At 64.1% G+C, this 12,018-nt stretch overlaps 1 protein-coding gene across 1 annotated transcript in view; it reads left to right on the top strand.

Annotated features, from left to right (window-relative positions):
• The window catches only part of ACOX3 (acyl-CoA oxidase 3, pristanoyl), a 922,607-nt gene that overhangs the window by 907,069 nt on the left and 3,520 nt on the right, over positions 1–12,018 (top strand). Inside the window, exons 9-15 of the mRNA XM_029952568.1 lie at positions 149–271; positions 1,734–1,854; positions 4,105–4,227; positions 4,483–4,596; positions 7,332–7,447; positions 10,882–11,056; positions 11,888–11,955. Of these exons, the coding sequence (XP_029808428.1) occupies positions 149–271; positions 1,734–1,854; positions 4,105–4,227; positions 4,483–4,596; positions 7,332–7,447; positions 10,882–11,056; positions 11,888–11,955 (840 nt within the window). The remainder of the gene's footprint in view (positions 1–148; positions 272–1,733; positions 1,855–4,104; positions 4,228–4,482; positions 4,597–7,331; positions 7,448–10,881; positions 11,057–11,887; positions 11,956–12,018) is intronic.

The raw sequence follows: 12,018 nt of genomic DNA, 5'->3' as shown, positions 1-12,018 counted from the left end.
TCTCTGAGGAGGAGGTGGTTCTCTGTAAAGGGAAGGGTGCTGTCTCTACGGGGGGGGCCTCTCCACCCAGCGGTGGTTCGGGAGGAGGAGGGTGTGAACGTCCGGGGAGGACTGTGCTGTGTTAACGCGAGTGTCTCAATGATTCTAGCAATGGCGCTTGCTTCCCTATCTGGCGGCTACGTTTGCCTTGGACCACTTCTCCAAGTGGCTCTTCCTGAACCTGGTGGAGTTTCAACGGGGCCGCATGGGGACAGACCGCGGCGCCCGGCAGGTGAGGTGATTCTCTTGTCTCTGCGGCGTCGAACGTGGTCAGTCGTCGCTGAGGTTGAACGGCGGAGAGCCAGCCGGCCCTCCCAAACAGCACGTGTCGTCCACGCGGCCTCGCGGGGCGAGCAGAGGTGTGCCCTTAGCCGCCCCCCGCCCCCACTGAGGCCTCTCCGCCTCCTCGCTGGGATGCGGCCCGTTGGGTGCGCTGACGTGACTCCTGACTCCAGGCCGTGAGCTCAGCGGGCCGCCTGCTTTCAAGAACTTGATGATTTTGCAAAACTCACATCACCGGCCCCTCCATACATTTCACGGTTCTGATCCTTTTGTAAACAGTCCTGACGAGGCCTGGATCCCGGGGACTGGATCTGAGCTGACAGTCGGGGACTTATGCCAGAGTTGAGCGTCCATGGACCTCAGACGCTGCGCAAAGTCATCCTTGGCTGATTTCTGTGTAAACGGTTTACAGCGGGCTTTGCGTCGTGCCTCGTGTTGCCCCCTGGGCACGACTAGAACGTGAATCATGAGAAACGGGTTTGAAAACAGGTTAGAAATCCTGCAGATGGGCGTTACGTCCAACACCCTAAAAAGCCTGTATCAGATTAGCACATTTTGGAATTCTCCGCGTAAACATCCGGGAGCCATCAGGTGGCGGGGCGGCGGCCAGCAGGGCGCGCTGCTCGGCAGAGCACAGGCCCCGGAGCCCGGGGATGAAACATGTGCCCCAGCTCCCGCGTGAGTCACGGAGGCTCCTGCCAGCCGACGCTGGACTCGCTGTCCTGCTCCTAACGTTATAAAGAGCCATCACGCTTTGTTCCTTCTGAAACCCAGTGGCTTACCCGGAGGCCAGCAGGGCCTGGGAGGGGCCTCGATTTCAAGTTGAAAACACTGGGAAAATGGGCCATCTTCTCTAGCGGGGGGGAGGGGGTTGTGTTCGTCTCTCTTGTTTCCGTTAAACGTCAGGGGGAAGCAGAGGAGTCCTGCCCCGAGCGCTGGCCGGGGACACCCTTGTGGACTGCTGTCACCCGCGCGGCCTCCTGGGCCCCGGCCACCCGCCCCTCTCCTCAGGGGGCACCTGGTCTCCACCTCGCGTGCGTCGTGCTTTTCTTTCCTGCACAGCGTGTCGCTCCGCCTCAGGTTCACGCGCTTCACAGAAAGCAAGTCGTGATGGGCTCGCTTCCGTGCTTTGCCCCTGTGACCGTCCTTAGGCCCCCGCGGGTAGTCACCACACAGGGCTCGGTCCGTCTGTCCGTCACTGTGACGCTGTTCGTACCACAGCGTCTCCACTCTGAGGCAAATCCCCCCTTTTCAAGCTAAAATGTGTTTTTTCCCTCTTCCTCCTGCAGTTGCCGGGTATCTTGGATGGGGCTACAGGGGACATAAGCCTTTGATCCTAGGGGTGAACTGACGTCCAACCTCTGGTGTCAGAGCCTCTTTTCATCTCTTCGTGTTGGATTTCCCCTCCTAAGGCAGAGCTCGGACGTGAGATCCACGCCTTGGTGTCGGGCGGCAAGCCCTTGGCGTCGTGGACCGCCCAGCGGGGAATCCAGGAGTGCCGGGAGGCGTGCGGGGGACACGGCTATCTGGCAGGTAGGGTTGGAGAAGCATGTGATGGTTTCCTGTCCGTAAGCCCTGCTTTTGACTCAAGGGGTCCGCAGACTACAGCCAGGGGCCCAAAGTCAGCCTCCGCCGGTTTTGCAGATAAAGTTTTATTGGAACATGGCCACACCCGTTCGGCCCTGGATTTTCTGTTGCCACATTTGCACAATGAACAGAGTTGAGAGTCTTTGTCGAGCCTGAAATGTTCACCGTCTGGCCTTTCCCAAAGCAGCTTTGCTGTCCCTGCCCTAGACCGACCCCTCCACTCTGATGTCCCCGGGTCCCCATCTAGAGAGAACGGACCGGGGAGAGACAGGGTGAAGGAGCCGGCCAACAGCCGGAGCAGAAAGGACGCGCCCCGCTCACGGACTTGGAACTCTGGTGAACGGCTTGGCAGTAAACCGGCCCCGAGTTTTGTTCTGGTGAAAAGTTCGTAAACTTGGAAGTGAGTTATTCTTGGCGCCGGCTGCTGTTTGGGCAGCTGGCGTGTGGAGGGAGAGCGGGCGGCCCGCAGCCCGGGCCCGGCTCCTGCTCTGCCCTCGTGAGCTGCGCGGCCGCGGGCTGGCCGGCTAACCTCGCCGCGCCTCAGTCTCCTCACCTACAAACTGGGGTCGACGGCGCGTGCGGCGCTTACGTGAGTTACTACACGGAAGGCGGTTAGCACAGCGCTGGGCCTGTGGCACGTGGCCGGCGGCTTTCACCTGTCGTCACTGTCGGAACTCTCAGTGTTCTCGTAGGTGCTGTTATCACGCGCGTGTGTCCCATGTGCCACTCTGTAGTAGTTAAAAATTTTTTTTTTAATGTTTATCCATTTTTTTGGGAGAGAGACAGGGACAGAGCATGAGCAGGGAAGGGGCAGAGAGAGAGGGAGACAGAATCGGAAGTAGGCTCCAGGCTCTGAGCTGTCAGCACAGAGCCGGATGCCGGGCTCGAACCCACGAACCAGGAGATCATGACCTGAGCCGAAGCCGGACACTTAACCCAATGAGCCCCCCAGGCGCCCCTTACTCTGTAATAATTGATGGGGAAAATTGAGTTGCTCCCAGAAGGCCCCACAGGCCTCCTAACAACACAACTGCAGCAGCCTCGTTTCAGCGGATCCCTCCAGAAGCGGTGTAGGCGCTTGTCAAGTTTGAGCATTTCAGTGTCGGGCTGTGGATGATCACGTGCTCTCAGCAAGGCTCTGCCCTGTTCCGTGTAGGCGGCCCGCAGGTGGCCCACAGCTGTCCCTCGCTCCCCCTGCGCTCCGCCTCCCCACTACCTGCTGACCGTGGCCTGCGTCGCGCACCCGTCTTGTCGTCCGTGCAGTGTTCTGCAGTTTCCGTCTGTTGTCACGCCTCCTAGAGCCGTGTCATGGCCACAGTTGGCCGTGTTGGGCTGGAAGTAGGATAACGAGGTTGACCACGCAGCAGTGCAGACAATGAAAAACGCCCGCGTCAGGTGTCCTGCGCATAAACGCCCGGCCGGAATGGGCAAGACCCAGCTCGGCGGGGTGGATGGAACGGGCCCAGTCTGGGTTCATGATCAACTGCGAGTTGTTTCTCCGTGGCCTCGCCCGGCTGTTTCGGTAGGGAGGCCTCACCACGGCATGGGGCACCGAGTCCAGAAGACAGTCGGGGGCTCAGGGGACCACAAGGCCGGCAGAGCCTCTCATGCCCTCTCTGGCTCTGTGCCCAGCCCCGTGTGAGCCTGGGAGTCCCCCTGCTTTTCCCTCCGCTCCTCCCGCCTGGCCTGGTGTGGAGAACATTCTCCGTCGGAGGATGGAGACCCAGACGGGAGGGTCTAGGAAGCGTCCCTTACGCGCCCCCTTGCCCGTCAGGCAACGCACGTTCATGGGGAGCCTGGTGCTAGAAAGCGTCCCTTACAAAATAGGCCAAGGAATGGAGTCCTGTAACTGGCGCGAGAGACAGCGAAAGAAAGCGGAGGCTTGTCTTCGGACACCTGACGTTTCTTGAGTAAAAAGATGGTTTCCCCAGTGGGTAGGCAGCTCCCCGGGAGGCGTGTCTGTCAGCAACTTCCGGGAGGCGCGCAGGTCAGCAGGAGAGGGAGAGCAGCGGTGCGGGCATTTTTCCAGTGCGCGCTGTGGGCGGGGCCTGAGGGCGTGGCTCCTTAAAGAGGGAGCAGCGGGGTTGGGAGGACTTGGCTGGACAGATGCCTCGGTCCTGGGCCGCTGGGCCGCTGGGCGGCGGGAGCCCTGCCCGGAGAGCGCAGGACGTGAGGAAGCGCGTGGCTTCGTTGCAGTGAGCCGCCTGGGCGACCTCAGGAACGAGAATGACCCCAACTGCACGTACGAAGGGGACAACAACGTCCTGCTGCAGCAGACCAGTGGCTACCTGCTTGGCCTGCTGGAGAACCACCGCCAGGGTGAGGCCCCACCCACCCCTGCTCCCTCATCAGGGTGAGGCCCTGGCCTCCCCCCCTTCCAGGTCACGTCCCCACCCCACCCCACCCGCCAGGGGTGAGGCTCAGCCCCTGCCTTCAGGGTGAAGGTTTGCCCCCGCCCCCGTCCCCTTCCCCCCATGTCTGCAGAAAAGAAATGTGTCCTTATGCAGTGACTCGCCAGCTTCTGAAGGGTCAGCCCAGCAGGGCGGTCACTCCGGGCCCTGTCTGTGCTTTTAGGTGGCGGTCGCCTTGAGAGCCCTCTGAGGACTGTGGACTTTCTAGAAGCCTATCCTGACATCCTTGCCCGGAGGTTCACGTGCCCCAGCGTCGACGGCTGCCAGGACCCGTCAGGTGAGCATGCTGTCTCCCTGTCTCCCTACGCTGCGCTGCGGGGGGTGGGGGGCTTTGGTGGGCCCTGTAGGCGGCTGGTGGGTTCCTGCATCTGCCTGGCAGCTGGGCTCCTGCCCACCGGCCGCCCCTGTGACTGAGCCATCTTCACAGGAAGCTGGGGCCTGTTGGCTCAGGGCCTTTGCACATGCCAGCCACGCTGCTGTCAACCTCTACAGCCTCTACCCTGCAGTGTGCTCACCCCTCTCAGCCCTGCACAGGCTCAGCGGCCAGGAGCATTGGTCCCCACACTCATCTTGGGTGGCCGTGACAGCCTGGCTGGGGGTGGAGCCCGCTGGGACCAGGTTCCTGCTCACACGTGGCTTTATGGTCCAATGGGGATGCGCTTGCTTGGATGAGCGGGAGCTCTGCGTGACGGGCCCACACACTGGGCCTGGCCTGCGGCACAGCCCGTCTGAGGGCTCAGCAATGAAGATGGGGTGGCCACAAGGGCGCCGCAGGAGGGACGTGCGCTGGGGAGCACATGTGCCATTCCAGGGCTGAGGGGACTCTGGGCGCTGGGCAAGGGAGCGGCTAACGGGGCTGGGTGTGCGGTGTGACGACACTCTAAGCTGTGCGGAGTGAAGGCCACTCCGGCCGCTGTGGGAGCAGAGGGACACGAGAGAAGGTGGTGTCTTGGGTGGGGGAGGGGTGGCGTAGGGTGGAGTGGCTCTGGTGCCATCCTGTGCTCTCCGTGTCCCCATGTTCCCCGGCGCCGGCGCCTAGGCTCAGAGAGGTCCAACAATGCGTCCGTGGGGTCAGCACAGCACCCGGGTCCCGCCTGTCATGCCCCGAAGCCCAGCGCATCCCCCTCCAGCCCCCAGAAGGGCCAGGAGGGGAGGGACTTGTGCCCAAGCCTGCGCCCCCCACCAGGCGTGGTGAGGTGACCCTGGAGACCGGGACCAGGAAGTGTAGCCCAGCCACCAGGAGACCGAGAGGGTACCTGGCCGCCTGGGTCTGCTCCCAGCCCCTGCCCTGCCCCCGGCCTGCTGGCCCAGACCGAGGGCTGGGTGCCTGACCTCTCCGAGCCTCAGCTTCCCCTGCAGCACACCGCAGGGATGTGGTCACCTCCACGCTGCACCTGGTGGGGCCTGGCCCGCGGTGCACTCTCGCCAGGGCCCCGCTGGGTGAGACAGACACAGGGAGTCAGCTGTCCCCGAGCGGCCGGCTCTGGGGAGGGTCTCGTGGGTTTCGAGGAATTGTGTGGGGACCGACGGAGAGCTGGCCGCACCCAGAGCCGGGCCGGGCCAGCCAGCGAGCTGGTGCCAGTCAGCCCAGCCTTGCTTTCTGGGTGCCCTGAGCTCGGAGCCCCGCTTCAGAAGGGGAGCTGGGCCAGGGGGTGGGGACCTGGCTGGCCAAGAGGGGCTCGCTGGGTGGAGGACCGGGTGAGAACTAAGCCCTGGGGTTCGGGGAGGGGACTTGTGACGACACTGGGGGCACTGGTGTGTCCTGAAGCCTAGGGACCAGGAGGTGGGGCAGGAGTCCCGCCCGGTCTGGGGCCAACGGAGTGCAGTGGCAGTGACCTTGGTGGGGAGTGTGGGAGGGGCCAGAAACAATAGGCTCCTTCCATCTGGCAGCTCTGGACAGAAGGTGCGCTCCCTGCAGAGGCTGGGGGTGGGGGTCCTTCTGGCCGCCGCCAGCCTCCAGGGCCCTGGGCACACCTGGGCTCAGGGTCACATGGCTCTGCATGTCCTCCACGCCCTGTGGCTCCCCGTGTGTGCATCTCCTCTCTGACCCTGATAGGACACCCCTTGTTGGATTCAGCGCCCCGCACTCCGGGGGGATCTAGAGAGCCTTAGCTGATTACGTCCGCCTTTTCTCAAGAAAGACACTCGCAGGTTTGGGGTCAGGATGCAGGCCTGTCTCTTGGGGGCCCCCGTGGAGCCACCACGTCTGGCAGGGCTCTGGCACGGGCGCGAGGACAGCCATGCAGAGGAGACAGGAACCGGGGCCACCTGTGCGCCCGGCTCTGACTTCGTCTGAGCCTCGTTGTCTGCTCCTTCACGGACTCCTCAGTTCTGCTGAGACGGGCGTGTGTCCGCGGTGGGGCCCCAGCGAGTCCCCTGGGAGCGGGCTGTGTGATGCAGGCAGGATCCGAAGGACTCTTCGCCCAGACTTTGGGGCCGGGCCCGGTGTGGCCAGGTCCCCATGGTCCTTCCTGGGGGCTTTGCACCTAGGGCAGCTGCTGAGCGGTAGGGCTGCCAGGCCAGAGGGTTTCCAGGCCCTTCCGGCACCTGCCTGTCTGTCTACCCTCTGCAGTGGCACCTCCTCTCCTCCGTTGGAGCCCCTTGGGCCCGGGGGAGCCGGCGAGAACCCCCTGCTCACCTGCCCGCTAGCCCAGCCGTTTCCTCCTGCCGCTGGCCCGCCATCTGCCCAGAGTCATCCTCACGGTCCCACAGTGACACCGAGGGCATGCGCCCTGTCCCGTCACCCAGAATTTGCCACCACCCCAAACCACGTGTCCCCTCAAGGGCGGCTCTGTGGCCCCGTGAAAGCCAGAACGTGCCCTCGCCCTGCCTGTCCCAGCCTGGGGCTGGGCCCCCCCTGGGCCTCCGTGTCCACGTCCGTGAACCAGACCTGTCTCGCGCTCTCTTCATGAAGGTCACTGCGCACGAGGCGCTCTCGGCACCTGCTGCCTGGGCAGCTGCTGTGCACACAGGTGCTCTGTGGTCACGCTCTGTCCTGGTTCTCGTCCGCAGTGGCGCTGGTGGCGCACGAGTGGCTGGTGTGTTACCTGCTCCGCGAGAGCGCGCACAAGTTGCGCCGAGAGAGGAGGTCGGGCAGCAGTGACTTCGAGGCCAGAAACAACAGCCAGGTGCGTTGGTTCCTAACGTTGTCTGCCGCATTCGCTTCGAGTTTCTGCGCCGCCGTGTCCCCGAGAGCTGAGTGTCCTGTTGGTGGCCAGCCAGGCCCTCCTGCCCCTGTGCCCCAGGTGCGCGTCCCGTCTGCACCTTGGTTCGCTGCAGGCACCTTGCTGGGTTGTGGGTGTCGTGTTTAAAGTACCCAGTGCCCAGAGCCGTCCCCGTTGGAGCTGGGACGCTGGGCTGCGCAGCCAGACCCGGCCCTGGTCCCTCCCAGCTGACCGGTGACAGCGTGGTGACTCCGTGTGATCCCACCGGCCCTGCACTTGGTTTCCCTCCGGCCGTCACTGCCCTTCTCAAGCAGCCTTGGTGGGGACGGTCCCAGGGGGGCTTTGGGTCTTGCCTTCGGTCAGGGCCGGCTCCGGTGTAGCGGAAGCCACGGCATAAAGGCCGCTCTGAAACGCCTCCTTGCGTCAGGACCTGGCCTGTCGTGACCCAGACATCCAGTGTATCTGCAGGGACAGGTGTTGTCTGGGAGGCTGGGGATGAAGGAGACAAGAAGTTTCCAGAACGGGTCATGTCCCCTCCTCGTGAGGCTCGACATCCCCGTCAGCCCGTCTCCTGCAGATGCCCCGGCCCCTCCCGTCATGCCGTGTCGGCGTCAGCACCTGGGCGGATGCGGCCAGAAGCAAAGCCAGTGGGGTCTCCCGGGACCTGCCGGGCACACCCGCCCGGTGCGGAGGGCAGGGAACAGGATGACGTCTCGACTAGAAAGTCCTGGAAGGAAGAAGGAACCAGGTCGGCCCAGGGCTTCGGGGAAGCAAAGTCAGCAGGTGACCGCAGTCAGTCAACTGTAGCTTAGTGTCCCAGCCCCTGAAAGTGGGTTGGGGCATGGAAGCCATCATTCCGGAGCGGCCAGGGCCACAGCAGGTGGAGCGTCCTGGACACCCACGGCAGCACGTTAGCTTGTCCTTTGTCCCTCCTTTCTCTGCTTGTCGGGCCGGCACTGCCGAAGTGAAAAGAGGTCCTCCGTTTCCAAAGAGGTGGAGGGCACAGAAGGCACACGTGCCCGCCCCATCTGAATCCCAGAGAGCTGCCCAGGGGAGGCCGGGGTCTCCGCGCTGTCCCTCTGCCCCCGTGCCAGCCAGCCTATGCCCGACCCCTGGACCACGGGCCTTGAGCAGGGTCGCAGCCGTTTCAGAAATAATTCCCCCTTAGACCGCCGGCCAAGAACTCGTGGTGGCATCTCAGTGAGCGGCGTGGCTGAGAAGGTCAGGGGCCCGCTGAGCCACCTGGGTTCTGGGTCGGGCAGGGGGGGTCCCTGGGGAGAGCTGCTGAGCTGACTAACGCAGGGAGGAGTGGCCGTGAGGCCGGGGAAGGAGGCAGTGATGCACGAGCCATCTGCGGTTCCCTCACCTGGTCTGGGTCACGGAGCATTTGAAGAGCGAGCAGGGGGTCACTTCTGACAGCCGAGAGCCCGTGGCCAGGGCTGGATGCTCATGGGCCCCAGGGAAGACCCGGGCCCTTCCCGTCGGGTGACCAGAGCAGCAGGAGGGCGTGAGGCGGTGTCAGGGGATGTTTATGCAGCTATGCAGCCTCGGCAGCGGCGTGGGAAGCTGCAAAGGGGAGAAAGTGGTCCGATCAAACGACATAAACTTGCATTATTCCTAAACAACGAAGTCAGGAGACAGAGCGCAGGCTGGAGAGCGTCCCTGGCAGGGAAGGGTTCCCGGCCGCAGACCGAGGCGGTAGGCACGGCGGTTGCTGAGCCTGACCCAAGGCCACGCAGGATGAAGGACAGTGACCGCCGGGTCGCGGAGGAACCTGCTGTGTCCTTGGGGGCAGAGGCTGGCTGCTCTCGTTAAAACACAGGAGCTCCCTGGCCCTTGGCGGGGGAGGCTGACCTACCGCAAGCCCCCCCCACACCAGGTTTTCAAGGAGATGCGTTTGTTGCCTCCCACAACTGAGTGAGCCCCTCTTGTGCTCAAAGTGAGGAAATGGAAGCAGTGGGGGGCAGAGCCCCTCCCCCCGGAGCCTCTTCCGCAGCGTCTGCCTCGCAAACACAGACAGCCATGCTTTCCTTTGCGGCCACACTGGCTCCTTCCACCTGTCCTCTCGCGCTGTCCCGCTGTCACCCGGGGCTCAGCTCTTTCCCCCTGAACCGGTATCCGAATGGGGACAGTTAGGAGTTGGTCTTTCTCCTGAAGTTTCCATCATTGCTCATTAATATGCAGATGTCCTCAGCCCTTAGAGCGCTGCAGAAATGAATGCCCGGATCCGAATGATTTATTTGTTGTGGGGGCCAGGGCTCGTGGGGGAGAGGAGCCTGGCACGGGGGACCCCGAGGAAGGGGGAAAGGGCTGGGGGGGCCCCCTCCGGACTCTGCACGTGTGACCCACCCTGCCATTGAGTGCTCGCCGTCTGCTCGGAGGGCCCCCACCTTGGCCTATGAGGATGTCGACACCCGTTTTGAGAACTGGAGATGTGTCTGAGGGGGCAGATGTCCCTGGGGGCAAACTGAACCGAGCAGAGCGCCCAGCAGCAAGTGCAGCAGGCCTGGGGTGGGGGCGGGACTCTGGAGCCGCAGCCACCGGAAGGGGACCTGCCCACTGGCTCACGGAGTCTCAGCAGCCACCGGCCTTCCCTGCCGTGCTGTGCCTCGCTAGACAGGCGTCCGTCTCCCTGGCCCAGGGCACCTATCACCTCGGGGCCACCTGGCCATCCGGACCCAGCAGGTGCGGCCCTCATCCCGTGGGCTCTGCAGCTGCCATGGCACAGACTCTCAGGTGACACGCAGGGTGGCTGATAACCGGGCCCAGAGCCTTGTGTGTTGACGCAGCCCCGAGGCTGCCGTGCCCAGGCAGCACCTGCTCCTCATAACAGGTGAGGTGAGGCCAGTGTCATTTTCCTAGTTAAAAAAAAAATCTGGTAAAATGATCACGTGGGGATGGAGAAAGCAATGCTCATGTGTGGAGCTAAGCATGACCAGCAGGTGCTTTGGACCAGAAGCCTGCAGTGGCCTCCTGCTTTCATAGACCCAGCCGCGCCCTGCTCCTGCAGATGATGCCGGCCGATGTGTGAGCGGGACGGGAGGGTGCACAGCCTCACCCGAGGGGCTGGCCTGTGGCTCCAGGCATGGGAGAGGACCGACTGTGTGCCCTGGTGCCTCCTGGGGGCGCCCCGCGCGGCAGGCCCTGGGACACTGGTGACTGGGTGCCCTGGCGGGGCCTAGTGAACCCGGCTTCCCGAGGCCTCAGAGAGTGTAAACGCCGGCTTCAGGCCGGCTGTCATCATCCCCAAGGCCTGGCAGGGGGAGGTGGGGTGGGTTCTGGGGGGCCGCAGCTCAGACCTTCGTCTGTGTTCCCGAGAGCTTCTTGCACCGGAAACCATGCGCTGTAGCCAGAGCCCCTGCCGCCTGTTCACGGCACCCGGGCCCTGCCCGTTCCAGGTGTACCACTGCCGTGCCCTGGCCCTGGCCTTCCTGGAGCTCACGGTCGTGCGGCACTTCCACGAGCATGTGCGCCAGCCCAGCGTGCCGCCCGCCCTGCGCCCCGTGCTCCAGCGCCTCAGCGCTCTCTACGCCCTGTGGTCCCTGAGCCAGCACACGGCGCTGCTCTACCGAGGTGAGGCCCCTGCGCTGGCCCGGCTGCCGCCCCGCCCGGGAGCTCAGCCTCGTTCTGCGGGAGACTGGCCGTCACAGGGGCTCAGCCCCGGGGGGAGGGCAGTGGCATCAGGACAGTGCTGACGACATAGCTTCCCTTTAGTGCAGGGTTCCTTTTTAGTCCGTTTCCAGGTCAAAGGATATTTCTAGAAGGCCCCCGTTAGCCGGGCAGGGAGCTGGTCTGTGAAGATATGGAGCCCCTCCAGTCCCATAGGTCCCAGGCTGCTGGGAGGCACCCTAGGAATGCCCAGCCTGGGGGCCCAGGACGGCTGCCTGGAGGAGGTGGTGTGTGGCTGATTCCCGAGAGATTGGGAAATACGGGGGAAGCTTGAGTTTCTCGACCTGTTTGCCTTCGTGTCCTTCTAAGGGGCGTCTTCAGGCCTTTCCCCCGCAGTCTCCCTCAGGGCGTGTTAATGCTGCAGAAGCCCTTGTGTCTGTAAGTGTCCTGAGCCTGCCTCCGGCCTGGGGAGGGGTCAGACTGCGCGTCCCGCCCCTCTCACCGGAGCCGGGGTCCCCCTTGGGGCTAGCATGGCCCCGCGGAGGCCGTGAGAGCGCATGCGGGGCTGGCGGACGGGGAGGGGGCTCAGAGGGCCGGCGAGTACAGGGCAGGGTGTGCGCTCCCGACACAGCTCCCACTGACTCCCGTCACAAGTCCAGCGAAACGGTCTGCAGCAGACGCGCTCTCACGCACAGGCTGCGTGCTCGGGCCCGCCGTGGTGGCGGCCGCGGTGCGTGTGCGGCTAGGGGGCAGGCGTAGGGACAGGCCCCAGGGTCACCGGCCCTGTGCCCGCAGGTGGCTACTTCTCCGGAGAGCGAGCCGGCAAGATGATGGAGGACGCCATCCTGGACCTGTGTTCCCAGGTGAGTGGTCGCGATTCGCCCACGGCACGTGACGCACACGCTCGCTTGCGTGCAGCTGCGGGC

The sequence above is a fragment of the Suricata suricatta genome, chromosome 1 (assembly GCF_006229205.1).
Source record: "Suricata suricatta isolate VVHF042 chromosome 1, meerkat_22Aug2017_6uvM2_HiC, whole genome shotgun sequence".
NCBI lineage: Eukaryota > Metazoa > Chordata > Mammalia > Carnivora > Herpestidae > Suricata > Suricata suricatta.
The sequence above is the reverse complement of the archived record's forward strand: the minus strand, read 5'-3'. Positions and strand labels throughout refer to the sequence as shown.